General features: G+C 44.5%; 1 protein-coding gene across 2 annotated transcripts; it reads right to left on the reverse strand.

The window, feature by feature from the left end:
- Positions 1-541: 541 nt before the first annotated feature.
- lmcd1 (LIM and cysteine-rich domains 1) lies at positions 542-19,893 on the reverse strand. Of its 2 annotated transcripts, none has more exons than XM_007890519.2 (6): positions 19,835-19,893; positions 16,167-16,246; positions 12,056-12,311; positions 8,568-8,942; positions 3,363-3,578; positions 542-2,911 (listed from the first exon to the last, which is right to left on the reverse strand). In XM_007890519.2, exons 1-6 carry the CDS (start codon positions 19,865-19,867, stop codon positions 2,750-2,752), a joined length of 1,122 nt encoding a protein of 373 aa, XP_007888710.2. In that variant the 5' UTR covers positions 19,868-19,893; the 3' UTR covers positions 542-2,749. The 2 variants fall into 2 exon arrangements, with proteins under 2 accessions (XP_007888710.2, XP_007888711.2); XM_007890520.2 differs by lacking the exon at positions 19,835-19,893 and adding an exon at positions 17,420-17,495.
- Between the last annotated feature and the right edge of the window lie 722 nt (positions 19,894-20,615).

Raw genomic sequence — 20,615 nt, forward strand, 5'->3', positions numbered from 1 at the left:
GAGTTAAAACACCTACAAAAAACATTTGCAAATATACTGTTTCATTGATCTCTACACAAACAGACACACAATTGTTTGATATCACTTCACAAATAGGAGTTAAAAAAAACACATTTAAAAACACCATTTAGCATTTTCCACACACATATTTCTCTCTGTGACAATAATTCAGGTTTCTGTATAATGTACAAAATTCCCTTCCTGACTCTTTCGATCTTGTGCTTTTAGAATAATCCCGGCATTTGATACAGCGCCTTATCACGTCTTTGAGACGTCTCAAAGCACTTCCCGGGATATACTGTAAAGTAAATTGACTGCATATATTGTGGGTGAAATACGGCAGCCAATTGCGCACAGCAGCGTCCCCGCAAACAGTCGTGGATTGAGAGACCAAATTATTATTTATTTTTGGAGGGATTTTTATCCCTGGAAAAGCAATCCACCGGACAACCGGTTTCCTACTTACTGCTGGTAAACAGAAGCGTGTGGAGGAAGGAAACTTGCCCAACATTTTTCCCTGCCTGGGAATCGAACCCAGGTCCACTCGCTTGTGAGGCGAGTGCTCTAACCACTGAGGTACAGGACTCCACTGTCATATGCTGTGTGTTGCTAATAGCGTTCACATCACACAGCGAGTGACAGGGATAAACCTGTTTTGTCAGAATTCATCACCTTCCAATATGTAACTTGAGTGACAGGTCGTAAGCCAGCTTGACATTGCCGTTGGAAATTACCCAACCTCACTACAGTGGACAGACACTCTATCAATAGGATGCAAAACCACTGCTTTGCACTAGTGATGATATGCCACTGGGTGTCACTAACTTTCATCTACATAGCATGTCGGGTAGATGATGACTTCAATGTGTGAGAGGAGTTTATTGAAGTAGACTAGAGGACATCTGCTGGCTGGATTAGGGGAGTCTGAACGGGTTCCTAGTTTAGGAAACTTTAACTTTAACATTCATCTGCATCAATTAATCCACCGTTCAATTCACGTCAAATCAACTGCGTCTCTGTTGTTTTTAAAAAAATAAAACTCCCAGCGTGAAGAACCTGGGAATATTCACGTCAAACAGAATTTCCTGATTATCGTGACTCAGAGGAGAAAAGCAGAAAGCTGTTGTTGTTGTTTTTGCCAGTCCACATGAATAAGGTTTCAAACTCTTTATGTCTTACAACGTAGAGAGTATGTTTATACTGAGGATAATCACAGTAACTTATAGCTTAGTGTTTTTCATCGAATCCACTTTGGTTTGGCTGACTCAAGCACAGTCTGTTTCACCACTGGTTCTCCAGTAAAACACAGCATGTGGACTGAGCCAAGCTATTTTATACTATGCAGGTGGCACATACTTTACACTGCAGACCACATCGAATCAATGCACTGCTGTGATGTTCAGATCTAGAGCTGGGGAATTCACTGCAGGGAGACTGAGCATCAAAGCACTGAACGTCCACACCTTTTCATAAGTGCAATTGTTTTCGAAGTTCTTTTTGTTGGTTGATTTTTGAGTCTCTAAAAGAGGCAGAAACGCTATGCTATTTATTCCACAACATTTTACTGCTTGAAGCCAGGGCAAACTACCAGTCATGTAAAGATGTCAATAAATTCACCATGTGTGTTGACAACACACCATAACCCCTCAGACTAAAGGATTTAATACTGACCTATTCATTACAATACAAACATACCAATGTAGATACCATCACTATTTAATATGTTTCTGCAGGTTTATTGAAGCAATAAAACTCCAGTAAAACTGCAGAAACATATTAAATGACTAAATATCTGCAAACATCTGTCAATCAAAAAACAAAGCAATTAACAGTTTGAACCCGATTCCTTAATAGGTTGTTAGAATAGAACAAAGAACAATAAGTGCGATTGGTTTTCAGTTTTTGGTTATAAGCCCCGAAGCGGAGTCTGTCCATGACATGTTTCTGATCAATAAATAAATGATCAACGTATTGATTATTGACATTATTTTAAAAAAAGCTTCTCAACCCCCCCTTCCCCAAGCCAACAAGACACCCAACAAAATCATCATAGCAAATTGCAGGACATTTCGAAGCACAGACACATCAAAGTATCCCACAGTACAATAGTATAATCTTCCACACTGTAATAAGGCAGCTCTTTAAAGAGTTGATCTTGAATCTCGAATTGAATTTAAAAAAAATACAATTCAACCCTAAGCACCGATCTATTGATCTGATCTGATCTCACCTCTCGCCCCCAAACTACTAGACGCGCAAACGAATGCCAATCACCAACTTACTTGAATGCCCCTCTTTCAAAGACTGCAGATTTAATAATAATAATAAAGGAGAACACACACTATCTAATCAACACATACAAGTGTCCCTCAAATGCTTATTGTAGTCAATCCAGCAATAACTCTCTGGCTGGACCTCGCCATTTATACATAACACCTACCACTAGTATCTAGTATCTTATAGCAGTGATCTGAGGGATCCACACAGCAAATTACACTGAACCTAAAACTCAGCACCTTATTACAAGTGAGGACTGTTCCATCGCATCAGCCACCATTGTCTGGTTTCAATAACTTGTCCGCTCTTGGCAACCAATCTCTCTCAAACGTGCCGGTGCCAGTAAATCCATATTCTACGCGATTTAGCTGAACAGAATTATTTTCGCTTAATTTATATATATATATATATCTATACCGCTACATAAGCAAAGTACGGGCACGGTTGTTGCTCCAGTAATGGCGTACAGCCTTCACATGTTCTTGGTGGTTTTGTTGCAGGAAGCACACCGTAACTTGTCCTGCTCCAGCACATAGGACTTCCCCGCCAGTGGCTGCTCACACTCCAGGCAGCAGAAATGCTTTTTATGCCAGCTCAGTCCATCGCTTTGCATCAAATCTTCCGAGAAAATTAACTGGAAAGAAAATAGATCAATGAGCCATCGATGTTCCCCTTCCTTCATTGTATTCTCATAACCCAAGACAATGCTCTTAATCATGATAATAATAATAATCTTTGCATTTGATTTAGTGCCTTATAACGTCTTCACAGAATATACTGTAAACACGGCAGCCAATTGCGCGCAGCAGCGTCCCCACCAACAGCTATGGATTGAGTGACCTAATTATTATTTATTTTGAAGGGATTATAATCCCCGGAAAAGCGATCCGCCAATCGACTACCAACCGGGTTCCTACTGACTGCTGGTAGACAGAGGCCCGTGTGTGTGGAGTAAGGAAACTTGCCCAATGTTTTGACCTGACCTGCCCGGGAATCAAACCCAGGGCCTCTGGCTTGTGAGGCGAGTGCTCTAACCACTGAGCTACGGGATTGAACACGTGTAGGCGTTTCCCAGCTTAACTCACCTCGTCACAGGCAGCGCAGCGAGGCCGCTCGCTCTCACAGTAGTGACGGCCGCACAGAAGGCTGTCGTTCTTCCAGAAGTAGATGAGATCGACCAACGGCTCCTGGCACCTGGAGCACACGAAGCAGGCCGGGTGCCAGAGCCTGTCGTACCCAATCCTTTCCCCATACACTGCGGGAGCGTCGATGCCAACCGCTTGCTTGCAATGCTCGCAGTGCTGCAAAATAGAGACACAAAGGGGAACATGGAACTCTGCAAAAATACCCCATTAATACATCCTATTTATAAATCAAATCAAAATAGACGTCTTGTGTCTATTAGACAGAGTCCCCGTAGCTTAGTGGTTAGAGCACTCGCCTCGTTTTGCTGCGTTTCGCCCACAAAATACACCGTCGATTCACTTTCACAGTATAGTCTGCGAAGCACTTTGAGACGTCTCGAAGACGTGACGAGGCGCTGTGTCAAATGCAACAGCACTTCTCAATCCAGAAACATAAATGTTTGGACTAAAGTTTGGTGACGGGAGACAGATTCTGATAGTTGGCTTAATTGCCTCCAGTCCTAACATGATGTAATGAATGACTGTAGAATCCACACACAAAAAAAGACACGCTTCCTTTTTGCTTTGTGCAACCACATAATCCATTTCCAGACTAGTTTAATCCCCACAACATAGGGATTTCTGGGTGTTTGATCTGTGCGTATCCTTTTATGTTCTTCAGATGTTACCGCTGATTGATGTCTTCAGCACCTCGGTGGCTAATATATACATACGTCAGGGCGAGCAACTATGTTAAAGCTTTAAACTGGTCATAAACCTGTCAGAAGATGGGTAGGAAACTTGTACTTATGTTTGCAAATGGACCTTTCCCTGTCTGCGAGACTCGTTTGTTCCCAATTCAATTAATCAATTCAATTCAGCACATTTCCTTCTCGTCCTCTCTCCTTCACCCTCCTCCCTCCGCTCGCCCCCACCCACACAGGCCCCGGTGTTTAAACATGGTGCCTTTCAGTAAATTGGTTACAGATGGGAGAATGTTGAGCTGCGTAAAAAAGGGGAACGGCATCAAATCAATCTGAAACGGTGCGGTGATATTTATCCCGTAACTGATTATTACCCTGGGGAAATAATAATAATAATTATTATTAATATTAATTATAATTGCCCCAGGAAAAGCGATCCGCCAATCAACTAATCACCGGGTTCCTCCTTACTGGCTGGTAAACAGAGGCGTGCGTGTGTGGAGTAAGGAAACTTGCCCAACGTTTCGTTGCGAGGCGAGAGCTCTAACCACTGAGCCACAGGACTTTATAGTCATTCCCAAAATAAATGAAGGAGCGTAACCAAAGAAACCATTTTGTAGCGTCTGCATGTTGAATCAGAGTCATTGATTGATCCAATTACTTTTGATGATATAAAGCGATGTATATGCAGTTAAAAGAAAAAAGGCAGTAATTGCCAGGAATGATCACAGAGCTCACAAGCTGAGACGAAATTTCGTCACTGAACTGGACTTTATTACTGCTGCAAAACTTACTTATTTGGAAATCTTTGACCCTCTGTCTGGTGAGATAATTGATGAATTCTCCAACTACTACTTTCTCGTTTCCTGAAAACGTTCAATGTAGCAATGTACGCATCACTGTCCAGTGAAGTCATTTAACTGGGAGCATGGGAGAAGCTATTAGTCATGGTTGGCATAGATGTTCATGACAGATAATCCCAGCATGTGTTCTAGCGTGCAGAGCAGGGATTGCTCCTGATTTATCGACCCGCTGAGTGTATGTATAGCTGAGCTTTCTCCTCTCTCCCTAGCTTGTGTCTGAACATTTGAGCTTTTGCAGGGAATAAGTCTCAAAAAGCTAATTGAGATACCAGGAGAACAAGAAAATATCTAAATTATTATCTTTGTCTTTCCTCAGTGACAGCTGTGGAAGTGATCGGATGAGATCACGCCAATCGCACCCTATATTTTAGATGGTTTCATGACCACGCTGTAAGTTAATACTCCCTTCCTCCCATTTTTACTTCATTGTGATATCCCGCCTACAACTGGCTGACAATGACATGACACGGAAATCTGTGCTTTTGGGGCAAAATGTCCCGAAATAACATTATTTGGCAAATATTTCGGTCGGGCGGAAGATAGTGGAGTCCTGTAGCTCAGTGGTTAGAGCACTCGCCTCGCAAGCGAGAGGACTTGTGTTTGATTCCCGGGCCGGGCGAAACCTTTGGCAAGTTTCCTTACTACACACACACCCTCTGTTTATTGAGCAGTAAGTAGGAACCTGATTGTGTCCAAGGTCTTTGAATCACCGTGTGCGCAAACATTTCATTGATGACCCGTCACCCAAAACAATCTCACCTTCCCTACCAACCCCTCCACAACTCCAATCAGCCGTTGCCAAATCACATCAATGTTTCCCACGAGATTCAAGCGAGCAGAGATTGCTTGCACAAGAGAACGCTGTACATGTAGTCCTGCACAGGGCAGACAGCTTTAACTGACAGGATAAATGATAATAATCCTTGAATTTGAAACAGAGCCTCAAAACGTCTTTGAGACGTCTCAAAGCGCTTCACAGGATGTACTGTAAAGTGTAGTCACTGTGTATTTTGGAGGCAAAGGTTGAGAGTAACACTATCTTGGGAAGAGCTTGATGCGCACTCAGTACTTCAACCCGAGCAAAATAAATTCAGAAACTCTGCTTGACAGGTGACACTGAGGGTCCGGGGGTAAAAGAACTGGGGCGAAAAATAAATGACATGGTTTCTGGCTTCTGGCAGCTCTTGATGTTGTTCCTAAAAACAACTAGACTCCACATTGTAAGGAGATGAGCATTTCAAGGAGCCTGCGATTCCCTGCCGTGGGCGTAGGAAGGAGTCATACTGTGCAAGGCGTGCGATTACACTAAAATTGTCATGAGCTACAGAACGTACTGTGTCAACCCCTGAAACCTTCCTGAAGAGGGAATGATGTCAGCTCGATGCGTGTTAGAGGTGTCGTTCATGTGATATGTTACTGTGCTTCACTGCCACATACGTGGTGGAAAGCACCACAGTGCATAAAGCAACGCCTTAACAAACAGAGCACACCTATCCCCCTCTCCCTCTATCAACACTCTCCCTCCATCCCTCCGCCTCGCCCCCTTCCTTCCCCATCTCCAGATTGCACCTGAAGACCTTCCTCCTCGACCGCGCCTGTGGTCACCAGCCCCCTCCACCCACGATACTGTTACTCAATTACTCCTTTGTACGCTCCCCCCAATTTCTCTCCAGAAGATGATATATACACTGGAGTCTGGACACAATACATACCAGGAACCAACGTCCATCACATGGCCCTGGGAATGGGTTGCCCCCAACACACACTCTGAGGGGCTACAATACAAATGACATGCGTACAGCAGGCTTCACGTCGGGAGGACATCCCAGAGCGCTGGACAGTTTGGACTCGAGCCCAGGGGTGGGTGGGGGGGGAATGGGATCAGGGAGGGGTCGAGAGTGGCCGAAGGTGCGATTGAAGAGGGATGTCAGTTCCCTTTGCCTTTCACTGTGTAGCAGATGTAGATATCGCTCCCGCACTAAAGAGAGACTGGGGTCTGGAACAGATCAACAAGTCCAATGCCTAACCTCGGTGCCGTCAACTTTAATCAAACCCTGGGCGTCCATGAACTCTGTTCAAGGTGACCGCCCGGCATTCCTCACACATGGTCTAAATTTTCGACCAGATTAAACTACCCCCCACCCGACCGCGCCCCCCCACCCCCCCCCCCCCCCCCAACACAAAGCCACTTAAATGAGATTAAAATCTTGAACGGAAACTGCCCCGAGGAGCAGGGAAACAGAGTTTGAAAGCAGCCACATTACGGTTAAGTATCAGTTGCAAAACGATACATTAAATTCAATTACAAGGTGCTCGTTCCCAATATTTGCTCTTTTATTCTTTATTCATTCCAGTCCAGCTCTTGGGTTACAAAACATCCACTGTTTGGGGGCCTAAGAGGAGGATTCCCTATACTTGGAGTCCTGCAGCTCAGGGGTTAGAGCGCTCTCCTCGCAAGCGAGAGGACCCGGGTTTGATTCCCGGGCAGCACAGGGCGAAACATTGGCCGAGTTTCCTTACTCCACACACACACACACACACACACACACACACACGCCTCTGTTTGAGTAGGAACCCGGTTGTTAGTCGATTGGTGGATCGCTTTTCCAGTGGTAATAATCCTTTCAAAAAAAAATAATGAATTCACTCAACCCGCGGCTGTTTGTGGGGACGCTGCCGTGCGCGATTGGCTGCTGCGTTTCGCCCGCAAAATACACAGTCAATTCACTTTACAGTGTGTGCTGTGAAGCGCTTTGAGACGTCTCGAAGACCGCGATAAGACGCTGTGTCAAATGCCAGGATTATTATTATTATTCCTAATGGAGCACAGAGAAATCTAGTGCAGATCTATTGTAGGTTCAATCGAGACTTGAAAAGTGAGAGAGAGGAAGAGAGAGGAGAGTGAATAACGGACAGTAGTCCGATGTTTGTACTAACCAATTAGTGTGGTTGGGTTGACCTCCGGCAAACAACATTGTGATCATTTGTGGCAATGTGGGAGGGGGAGAGGGGGCGGAACAAATGATAGAAAATACAGAAACACTGTGAAGATCCAATGACCGTTGGCTATTTGAGGCTTGTGTGTGCGTTCCTTTGATTGGAAAACACCAACCTGTAAGTGCAACGGAACGTGCAAACATTCTTAACAAACAACAGGAGCATTCCTCCTCCAGCGTGTCTGGGATCGATCACTTCCACACGTGTCAGATGGAACTCTGTCACTCTCTGCCTCAATCCCTCCGCCTCCCTCTCTCTCTCTCCCTCCCTCCCTCCCTCCCCACTTTCAAATCCCGCCTAAAGACCTTCCTTTTTTGATCGTGCTTACGGTCACCTCCCCACCTCCCTCCCTCTCCTCCCGGCTCGTGGTCAGACTCCGCCATTGTCAAGCGCTTAGAGTCGTTACCCCGCCACAAGACACAATATAAATTGCTGGTAAACAGAGGCGTGTGGGTGTGTGTGTGCGCGGAGTAAGGAAACTTGCCCAACGTTTCGTCCTGTCCTGCCCGGGAATCGAACCCGGGTCCTCTCGCTCGCGAGGGGTGTGCTCTAAACCCTGAGCCACAGGACTCCACAAACAAAAAGAAAGCCAAGCCACTCACGTAATCCTCCTGCTGGTGGGGGTCGGCAGGCATGCCGTTGGGCGCAGCGGAGGCTTCCTGTGGTTTGTCCTTCACGGTGGTCTTGCCGTTGGTAAGGGATCCCGTGGGTTTGTGCTGCTGTTTGGCCTCCTCTTTAGCCGCGGGGCCCGCCTGCCCAGGGAGAGCCACCTCCCCCACACCCAGGACATCACTCTTGTACTTCCTGATGAACTCCTCCATTTGCTTCACCTCCGTCTCCGACAGAGCATGGCACTGAAACGGGTCCTGATCATAAATCGGCAGCTGTCGCATCAGTTGCCTACGGCGATTGTAGGCTCCTTCCGTGCCAGAGATTGGCTGTATCTCCTTCGGAATGAATTCCATATAGTGGATAGCCTGGGTTCGGGGTGGGGAGGGCGAAATAGGAAGAGGAGAGAATAAAAAGGTACGATTTCTGTGAAACGCAATGACAACGTATAATAATCCCGGCATTTGATACAGCGCCTTATCACGTCTTCGAGACGTCTCAAAGTGCTTCACAGGATACACTGTAAAGTGAACTGACTGTGTATTTTGTGGGCGAAACGCGGCAGCCAATTGCGCACAGCAGCGTCCCCACAAACAGCCGTGGATTGAGTGGTCAAATTATTATTTTTTTTTTTGAAGGGACTTACCCAACATTTCGCTCTGCCCGGGAATCAAACCCAGGTCCTCTGGCTTGTGAGGCGAGTGCTCTAACCACTGAACTACAGGACTCCGCAATGTGATTTATCCCTACTAAAATGAAGCCAGAATTTATTTGCATGATATGTGAAAATGAGCCATTTAATTAAGTTCCAAATGCAATATTATTTCCTTACAATTTTTTTAATACTGTAAAATATGACTATAAATGGAAATAAACCATTGCCATTATAACCCCTCGTATTAGATTACTCATTTTGAAGCATAAGGGGAAATTTCTACGAAGACTTGCTTTTTTTTCAGGGACATTTTCTGCAGATTAAACCGTTCATATGAAATGATGAATCGGTTTCTTATAACTGCTGCGATTCACTTCTGAAGAGCAATATTTAGCAGGCAGGAAGCTGCCCTGATTATATTTATATTTATAGTTAAACGTGATTAAAAGACTGGGTTATTAAAGTCAAAGAGAGGGGGAGTGTGGGTGGGGGGTGGCAATCTTCTGAAGTTATTTGAGAAACCTTCCTAACTTAGGTCAATGGGTCAAGGAGAATTTCCTGCTCGACACATTATCCAAACCCAGATGGCTGGATCAGGCCCACAAAATGGGAGGAAAAAAAAGAAAACGACATGACATATAGTTCAACGTCAACTCTCACTCAGTTCCTAAAGGCTGTTGGAGGAACAGAGACAAAGGATTTTAAAGAAAGTGACCATTGTTGTTTTTAAGCTGACACCATGTTTGAGCTCAGTGCGTGAACGCTCGATGCGGCGTGGCATTGCTGAATAATAGCACTCCTCGCATTTGATACAGCGACTTATCACGTCTTCGAGACGTCTCAAAGCGAGTCGCAGGATATACTGTAAGGTGGAGTGACTGTGTATTTTGGGGGTGAAACGCGGCGGCCAATTTTGTACAGCAGCGTCCCCACTAACAGCCGTGGATTGAGTGACCGAATTATTATTAATATTTTTATTGTTTTTTGAAAGGATTATTATCGCCGGAAAAGTGATCCACCAATCGACTCACCACCAGGTTCCTACTGACTGCTGGTAAACAGAGGAGTGTGCGGAGTAAGGAAACTTGCCTAAGAAACCGCTCTGCCCGGGAATCAAACCCAGGTCCTCTCGCTTGTGAGGCGAAGGCTCTACCCAGTAAGCTACAGGATGGAAGGCATCTTGTTGCTAATTATGTTTAGGTCACGGTGACATGACCAGAACTACTTCATAAATGTAAATAGACTTCCGCCTGCTGTATGTCATGGCAATCCTGATACAAGCCATGCCACAGGGATCTCTGGTAATCCCTACAACAAGCCGAGCAGCCTCCATGGGACTTGTAAAAGGCAAACAGTCATTACATGACTTATTCCAGCTGCTCTACTCCTGATACTTGAGCTAAACCCAGACTCTCTAAGAGCATCTTGTCACCCAAAATAGTGAGAAGCCCCATTGCTGCCAACTAGTTTCCTATGTCTCCTCCATTTGGACTAAGGCTTCAAGCAGAGGCACCAACATAACACACAGATATCACTGTGGAGTCCTGTAGCTCAGTGGTTAGCGTGCTCGCCTCACAAGCGAGAGGACCCGGGTTTGATTCATGGGCAGCACGAAAAATCTGTTACTAAAAAGCAGATAATCTAAACTGGAAAGAAAATCTTATTCCAGTGGTTTAATGTTCAACTGTGAACTGAAAGCAGTTAAGATTCTTCAGCCGAGAGAGACAGGCGAGATTTTGCACTTTGGAATGAGTTTAAGGCTGGGATTATTATTTAACAGCTTTGGCTTGTTGATAGCACACATTATTGCACATGCCTTGCCTGGTTAGGGTCACATTAGGTTCTTGAACTAAGACAGTACGACAGCTTTAGATGAGTGACTAGCGACTGTTTGCTCAGAACAAGTGTTCCAAAGGACAAAAATTCCACCCTTTTCTGTGGCTCCGATTGATTGATGATTGTTTTGGAAGAGGAACAGATTCCCGAAGGCTGCGTGTGTGTGTTTGATATGCTTGACGGGAAAGCTAAAAGGGTCCTTCGAAAATCTAAAAGGTTAGATACAGCATCAGTGCGATAAACAGAGGCTAACTTTACACCAACACTGTAATTGTCCGTGGGGTTTGATTTGACCCTCAGATTGTCCAGACTTGGAATTAACAACAGAGTCAATAGTCAAATGTACATTTGGTTTGTATCCATCTCATTCCCAAAGTGGTTTGAACCTCCCACTAATGCATTCCTGCTGCAGAGAGTATATATAAAGGGCTTTTGTTGGTGAATTCCTCCTCCCACCCCAGGAGACACAGACCCACAAACAGCCCCCTCCAGCATGAATTTTTTTCTTCTTCTTTTCCTCCTCCACTCCTGGAGGAATTTGACTCAGTTATAGCGCTCGCCTCGCAAGCGAGAGGACCCGAGTTCGATTCCCAGACGGGCAGGGCGAAATGCTAAGCAAATTACCTTACTCCACACGCCTCTGTTTACTTAATAGTAAATAGGAAGCCAGTCGATTGGTGGATCGCTTTTCCGCGGCTAATAATTCCTTCAAAATTTTTTCAAATAATAATAATTTGATCACTCAATCCACAACCGTTTGTGGGACGCTGCTGTGTGCAATGGGCTGCCGCGTTTCACCCACGAAACATATAGTCAATTGGCTTTACATTGTATCCTGTGAAGCGCTTTGAGCCGCCTCAAAGACCTGATGAGGCCCTATATCAAATACAAGGATGATTATTATTATTATCTCAAAGTACTTTAAATAACTTTAACAAGACTACAGTATTGGGTTAGCCCAAGGGCATCTCTCTTGCGAGCTTATCTTACCAATTTTTGGGTCAATCCTGGTGGAGCCCATTCATAAGTGACAGTGTCAAAGGTTGGGTCTTTCCTGGTCACGATAGGGTTGGTGATGATCATCCGGTTCCTCTTATAGATGCGGACGCCATCTCCTCCCTTGAGCCGGGCAGTCAGGTTGGAATATTTGGAGTCTGTCAAGAGGCGGCCAATTTTCCGATCATCCTCTGTATCGGAGCACAGGCTGTGATCTCCCTGGCTACACTTACACAACTTACATATCTTCCTGCGGTCAAAAGAGTGAAACGGTAATATTAGAAGCTACCTCTCTCAGATGACATGTATCTCACATAAACACAAGGGGAAGATTCAGTTACATCGCAGGATTAGGTAACAAAGCCTTTGGTTGCTTGAATCCTGTGGATGTATATTGCATTCTGAGGTTAAACAATGTGAATGTGATTCTGCACAGACTATTCACAACAACAACCTGAGTTTGCACAGCGCCCTTCACAGGCGGTAGTGCCCCGGAGAGCTTGACAGTGGTGGAGTCTGACACCGAGCCAGGGGGGAGGGGGAGCGAGGGAGGGTGCAGGTGGCCGTAAGCACTATCCAAATCAAAAAGTAAGATCTTTAGGTGGGACTTGAAAGCGGGGAGGAAGGAAGGGAAGGAGGGAGGGAGGCGGGGGGATTGAGGGAGAGAGTTACAGAGTTTATACCATTAAAGCTGCCTCCAGCCTGTGTCTAACAAGGCGTTACCTCACTAGGGACTGGGCAGCTCGGTGTCCAAGAATAATACGCTATAGGCCCTGGGAACTGGTAGGAATGCTGGCCAGACTCCAGAGATGACCAACAATACCATTCCCCCTCCCTCGCGCTGTCAAACAGTCACAAGTTAACGAGAATCTGGCCAGCGTTCAATCTGGTCTGCAGTAGCAAGGAGTCAGTCCACAGCAAAAAAAAAGCCCTCCACGCAGCTTAATACCATTTAGCCGCTAAATCTATCAACATAACATTCCGCAGGCCTCCAGGATAAAGAGGGTTGGAATTGATATTGATGTATTGCTTCAGTACCAGAGCTCTCTTCTGAAGTTAGAATTGACAGACAGAGTTATGTCAGTACAACGATCAGGACACCTGACTGAAAAGCGCTCAGAGATGTCACAGGATACGCAACGAGATAAAATGTTCTGTTGCCTCTGTTTACCAGCAGTGACTAGGAACCCGTTTGTTAGTCGATCGGCGGATCGCTTTACCGGCGTTAATAACCTTTTGAAAAAAATAAAATAATAAATAATAATAATAATAATTTGGTCACTTCAATCCACGACTGTTGGTGGGCACGCTGCTGCGCGCAATCGGCTGCTGCCTTCCACCCACGAAATATACAGTCAATTGACTTTATAGTGAAGGGCTTTGAGACGTCTCGAAGACATGATAAGGTTCTATATCAAATGCAAGGATTATTATTATTATTATTAACACTCTGCAGTGACTATAACTGCGTGGAGGGTGTTTTTTTTCGACTAACAACCGGTAACTCTGACGCAGTGTTATTGTGTATAAGAGTGGGGGGAGAAGGCTGACAATTGTCTCAGTTTTGGGATGACCCCACCCAACAGCTGCAGGAAAACCACTGTTAAACAGATTGGCCACGAGACCAAAAAATAATGAACCTCAGCTGGTTGAGGCGACTGGTTACTGACAGCCGCGGGGGAGTGGTGGGGGGAGAGGGAGATTTTATAGCTCAAGTTGCACAAATTCCAGCTTCGCATCCTGTTGCATTTCTGATTTTCAACACGGGTATTTCCAAAACACATACTCTGATAATAATAATCATAATAATAATCATAATAATCCTTGGATTTGAGATAGCACCTTCCGTAGTGTTGAGAAAACACCTCAGGTGATGCTGTGTAAAGGGTAGTGACTGTGTATTTTGTAAGCAGTCAATTAATGCACAGTAATGTCCCACAAATAGCTATGAAGGGATTAACCCATTTTTATCAGGGAGGATGCCGGTGAGGATACCAGGAGAAATCCCTTTCAGTTTTTGAATAAATAGTGCCTTGGGTCCTTTAACGTCTAATCTGAATACTTGGTTTAATGTTAATTCTAAAGGACGGCACCTCTGACAATGCAATCTCTCCCACCGCTGTGAGTGTAGGTTTGTCTCAAGACTCTCCTCTTCCCCGTGCCTTCGGTCACCCTCCTACCCCTACTCTCCCTGCCCTGCACCTCCTCCCTGATCCTGACTCCCAGCTCGGGTCCAAATCCCTGACTGTCCAGCACCTTGGGACGTCCTCCCGACGTGAAAGGCGCCGTGTAAATATCATTTGTTGTTGTTGTTGCCTCCTGCTCGTCTCTTGCACCCTCCGCCCCATCATTGGATGTTGCACTTTCAGCCACTAGGCTCCGAAACTCTGGAATATTCTCCCTCAATCCCCCCACCTCGGCCCCCCCACTCTCCCCTCTTTCAAGTCCCGTCTGAAAACCTTCTTGCTCGACCGTGTTTACGGCCATCTCCCCCCCTCCCTCCCTCCCGGCTCGGAGTCAGGCTCCGCCACTGTGAAGCTCTTTGAGACACTGCCCTGTGTGGAGGGCGCTGTATAAGTGCAAGTTGTTGCTGTTATTGTTGTTGTTAAGTCAAACCAAGGGTGAATAACTCCGTCATTGGAGGGGAGAGGAGAGGAGGGACCACAGGGCAAAGGACTAATCTTCTAACTTTGGTGAACTCAAAAACATAAACAAAAAGCACTTTGACAGTTTACAACTGTAATCTGTGTTCTCACTACATCTGATCCTTTGTGATGTGTTGCAGCTCTCGTTGACCCTACACAAGATGCAGGTCAGTCCTTTCAGGATTCATCTGGTAAAGTTCAAACAATGTCTTCTGGTGAGTAAAATGTTTATTTAAGAGAGAGAGTAATGCTTACAGTACTTGCCAAGCCAATCTTAACATTGTTCCCCCCCACCCCCACATCCCCCCACATCCCCCCAGCACCATTGATTGATACAGAACAGATGATTTATGTCTCAATGAAGGCAACGCATGAAAGTTTCAATGTTGAAGCAAAAGGTTGAATATCCGCACAAATCTAAGGCTCAATCAGGCAGACCTCAGAGATGATTGTGGGTTTGATGGCATTATGTTTGAAGATACGAGATTAAGTTACATTCCACAAACGGATCGGATAGAAATGTCTAAGCGTTCCAGGCATACCAGCCCAGTGCTAGGACTCCTCTAAAATTAACAGATATGACACATGGTAGGTTTATTCCTCGCTGGCTATTAATGCCGTTGCCCTTGTCATTTAGTCCAAGATCAGATGAGTATCAAATCATTGTATCAACACTGTCAATAAATCTCCACTTTGTCCCTCAGCCAATAACAGTGCGAGCAACAAAACACAAGCCAATCTCAGGCTCAATTTACATTCCATTCAATGGCCCAATTTCTGTTTATCTCGGAGACTTCATGTCACCCAGATATTTTTAAAATTCAGACAATGATTTGCTGCTGTATGAGCCGTACAGAGGGATTAACATCGCGGCTAGTTATGAGACGGTAAATCCATCACACACTGGAGACTGTTTTGAGCAAAGAATAACCAAAGCGGCATTAATAATAATAATAATAATAATAATAATAATCCTTGCATTTGATATAGCACCTGATCACATCTTTGAGACGTCTCAAAGCCCTTCACAGAATGTATCGTAAAGTGAATTGTATATTTTGTGGGTGAAACGCAGCAGCCAATTGTGCATAGCAGTGTCCCCACAAACAATCGTGGATCGAGTGACCAAATTTTGAAGGAATTATTACCCCTGGAAAACCAACAACCAAGTTCCTACTTAGTGCTAATAGAGGCGTGCGTGTGGAGTAAGCAAACTTGTCCAACGTTTTGGGCAAGGCAATCAAAACCCCAGGTCTTATCGCTTGCGAGGCGAGTGCTCTAACCACTACCAATGGTCACATTAGCTGACTTTACCCTCTATTATAAGGTCATTTACAGTCTAATTACAAGCTGTAGTCTGGAAGTGCAGGATTAAACTGCAGCAGCCACATTCTGGGATGGGTTCCAATAAAAAATGCTGTGATAGAGAAAAAGCATCATTTCTGGTCAGGATTATTTACCTCCATGGATGTGGCTCAAACCCTTTGCACGTTCCTCTGCAACCCAAACAGCCTTTCCCTGGCTGCGGGGCAATGGACATCTGCACGCAACAACAAAACAACTTCATTAAGATAAGACGCACGAGAACATGGGAAAGCTTATTCAACCAGTTTATTCTGTAGACCATTTAAAAACATAAGGATTTGCTGGCGAAAAAAACCCAAGGTCCATCTAATTCGCCTTCCACCATCCTGGCAGTCACTTGACATGTCGTGTCCCAAACTATACACTGTATATATTTCCAGTCATTTCCAGTCTGATCTAATTTGGACTCTACCTTATCACACATATAATAATAATAATAATAATCATAATAATAATAATAATCCTTACGTTGATATCTTGAGAAACACTCCCTAACTTTTGTCCCTGCACAACAAACATAAATTAAGTAAAATTCCATAATACAGTAACGCTCCGTATGTAATATCTTTACATCCTCCGGATGAAATTGGTCATTCACTTCCTGGACGTTTGTGGGGAAGAAAAACACAGTCACAACACTTTCCAGTGAAATCCTGCAAGTCTAAAACACCAAAAGATGTCCCCCAAAAGATGTCACCTTGCCAATTTAGTTCAACTTTATCGATCCAATTAACATTGTTCACAGATTTTTTGGAAATATTATTCATGTGTTTACAATGTGCTTTGCTCATCGCCCAGCTAATCGTGAGCTGTATCTGCTCTCCAATCCGTATCTGTTCATTTCATTATAACGTTACTAATCCCACATCTTAACCTTGGCTTTGAAGGGAAAACATTTAACACAATTCCTGACCTCTCCAAGAGGAGTCCTCAGACCTGTCGATCACAGCCCTCTGTACAGAAAGCTCTTCCAATCAGACATACCTGGTATAAAAATATCCTTGCGTAAAAGTATAACTGGGCTAAAGCGGTATTAGCGACTGGGAAACAAGCTGGTGTTTTGTGCAAAGGTAAATCTGGGTTCAGGAGGTACCCACAAACAGACCAAAACATTGTGCACTTTGTGGAGTCCTGTAGCTCAGGGGTTAGAGCTCTCGCCTCGCAAGCGAGAGGACCCGGGTTTGATTCCCGGGCAGGACCGGACGAAACGTTGGGCAAGTTTCCTTACTCCACACACACACATGTCTCTGTTTACAAAGCAGTGAGTAGGAACCCGGTTGTTAATCAATAAATATTATTATTTATAATAATAATAATAAATAAATACCACTCCCGCCACAAAACACACCAAAATAACTGGTAAATGATTCTCTGAGATCTTGAGGATATGCGCACAATCGACCTTGTTCAACAGTGGTTATGATAGCCTGGGTTGCAGTGAGCATCGTATGGCAATGTAACTCAACCACTTATCCTGTGTTGATCATCACTCATCCATCACCGGAAGGTGATAAAAGGCAGGTCGATAATAATAACCAGAACTCCGCAGCTAAATCCTACTCCGGACACAAATACCATCCCTTGCTGGGTCCTAAACGCCCTGGATCAAGCTCAAAGCAACGTTTCATATTGGTGCTGTATCACTAAGTTCCAGACATACAGACAGACCATCACTGACAACAAGAACATAAGAATTTGCTGGTGAGAGAAGATTAAGGTCCATCTAGTTCGCCGTCCACCATCCTGGCAGTCGCTTGACGTGTCGTGTCCCAAACTGTGTCCCCAGATATCTCGTCTTATCGCATCGTTGAGACGTCTCAAAGCGCTTGGCAGAATATACTGCAAAGTGAATTGACTGTATATTTTGCGGGCGATACAAGTGAAATATGGACATAGCAAAATTAGAGAGAGAGAGAGAGAGAGTATTCTGCCTCTGTCAAGCGGAAAAATACATTTGAAATTATGACTGAAATTCTCAGCTCTGTGAATAATGGGAAATGTAATTTTAGAACCTTAATAATGAACAGTTCCATATCATTAGAAACAGGAGGAAGTGTACAAATTGACTGGTGTTTTTACGAAGCAGACTTCTGATTAATTGTTTTACATTTGAGGAGATTTCCAGGCAGCTCAGACTGTCTGGGCTGCAAGTTTCCTCACCAACCACAGCCTACAGATTACCTGTCGTGTATAGTGAGTGTTAAACCAGTCATATCTGGGATCACATCATCACCACAAACAGATGTACGTCTCCATTGAGTTGCTTCCGTACAACAAAGGAATTAGATGTCAGGCAATCAGTTAGCAAACATAACAACCCTGGTCAAAGGCATCAGTCCCAATTGGCTGCTGCATTTCACCCACAAAATACACAGTCATTACAGTTTACAGTATATCCCGTGAAGCGCTTTGAGACGTAGAACAGAAAAAGCAACATTTATTTCACTTAAGACTGCGTACGAGCCAACTTTCAGCTCCACATAACAGCAACATATCAGGATATGGGGCTCGGCAAAAACTGGAGCAGAGCCTGGGAGCAAAATCATTTAATCCCCTTCTCCCTGACAGTGTATATTTGGCAGTGAATCGCCTTCTCTAACAACGTGTGAAGCCAAGATATAAACCGTCAAGGCTCTGGACCAGCACTGAGATAAACACACCACATAGATTACTGCATAATAATAAGGGATAATAATAATAATAATCCTCGCATTTGACACAGCGCCTCATCACATCTTCGAGACGTCTCAAAGCCCTTCACAGAATACACTGTAAAGTGAATTGACTGTATGTTTTGCGGGTGAAACGCGGCAGCCGATTGCGCACAGCAGCGTCCCCACAAACAGCCGTGGGTTGAAGTGACCAAATTATTATTATTATGTATTCATTTATTTGGAAGGGATTATTATCCCCGGAAAAACGATCCACCAATCGGCTAACAACCGGGATCTGACTTACTGCTGGTGTGTGTGGAGTAAGGAAACTTGCCCACCTTTGTCTTAGAAATATAATTTGAACCATACACACAGCAGCTGGAAAATATATATATATATATATATATATGATATTCTACGCCCTAAATTTGATTGGGTTCTTCATTCTTTTGACACTAAGATGCACTTGATAACCTCCTGGGTCCCGCTAGTCGAGAGAGAAGCGGTTCTGTTTTCAGATTTGACTTGACTTGCCTTTGAACGGTCTGTTGTTATGTTTGGGAACGGTTCAATGGGAAGCACAGCTTTCCAACTCCCAATTCAATAGAAAACAGGATATAAGGAGTTCTTAATTTATTACTGTGCTGGTTCCTGCCTCACTGTGCAGCCCCTCAACTAACTCAGCGCCCGAACAAAACATTGGCATTTTTTAAGTGCAGCTAATCAGCTGCCTCGACTGCAGTAATAATGATCATAATGATCCTGGCTTTTGACACAGAGCTTCATCACGTCGTCGAGACGTCTCAAAGCGCTTCACAGGATATACTGTAAAGTGAATTGACGGTATGTTTTGCGGGTGAGACGCGGCGGCCGATTGCGCGCAGCAGCGTCGCGCCACAAACAGCCGCAAACTTTGTAAACATTTCTCCCAGAGAAATCAAACCAACCTGGATCACAGGTGAGCTATTGGAAGGTGTGTAAGTGAGTGTGTGAGTGAGTGTGTGAGTGTGTGTGAGAGGAGGAGGGGGGGAAGAAATAATAGCTGTTCAAACCCCTCAAAACAACCTAACAGTAGTGAAACTCACCTACAAGAAAAAAAAACCACTTACCTTTTGCATTCCAGTGTTGATATCCATGGACATATTAATGCAGCAACTTTTTTTCTCTCTCTCCAAGGCTGTGGGTCAAACCGACAGAGCTGTTTTTGGGGGCCGTCAAAATAATATACATACAGATATATGTGTGGAAAGTAAAGCAAAGTTTAAAAAAAAAACTTTTCTTTTTGGTCCTCTCAATTTGATTTTTTTTTATTCTCACAGTCGAGGAGAGCAGTTTTGGGGGAGAAAGGTTTCGACTTATTTAACAGTCACTTGTCGATTTCGACTCATTCACTCACTAACTCTGTGCAGTGAATACTTTGAGCTCTCAACTCACTCACTCACTTACTGACACTCACTCTCACTCACTGACTCTCACTGACACTGACTCTCACTCACTCATTGAGTCTCTCTCTCACTCACTCACTGACTCTCACTCTCTCACTCACTGACTCTCTCACTCACTCTCACACACAGTGTAGATTATTTTTAAGAGCACGAAATCAGTGGGAGGAGGCGAAGGGCGTGTTTTCCCGACGTTAAACAGCGAATCACCCGTTGCGGGGTTTAATTTAATATATTAATCGCCCACTTTTCTTGCTGAGAAGTTTCTATAGTTTCTGCACACAACACACCCCTTGTTTCACAGACATAACGTCAGGCTGACTGCCTGCCTCACTGCCTGAGTGACTGAGTGAGTGAGTGAGTGAGTGAGTGAGTGAGTGACTGAGTGAGTGACTGAGTGAGTGAGTGACTGATGAGTGAGTGAGTGACTGAGTGAGTGACTGAGTGA

This window comes from Callorhinchus milii, unplaced genomic scaffold (assembly GCF_018977255.1).
Source record: "Callorhinchus milii isolate IMCB2004 unplaced genomic scaffold, IMCB_Cmil_1.0 Scaffold12, whole genome shotgun sequence".
Taxonomy (NCBI): Eukaryota; Metazoa; Chordata; class Chondrichthyes; order Chimaeriformes; family Callorhinchidae; genus Callorhinchus; species Callorhinchus milii.

What these genes read in the sequence shown, in the direction of transcription:
- lmcd1 (XM_007890519.2), bottom strand. Translation starts at nt 19,867, where the DNA reads ATGTCCATGGATATCAACACTGGAATGCAAAAG. An exon ending in CAGGATTGACCCAAAAATTG is followed by an intron (nt 8,943 to 12,055) that starts GTAAGATAAGCT and finishes CCCCGAACCCAG; the next exon opens with GCTATCCACTATATGGAATT. An exon ending in GCTGCGCTGCCTGTGACGAG is followed by an intron (nt 2,912 to 3,362) that starts GTGAGTTAAGCT and finishes TTTTCTTTCCAG; the next exon opens with TTAATTTTCTCGGAAGATTT.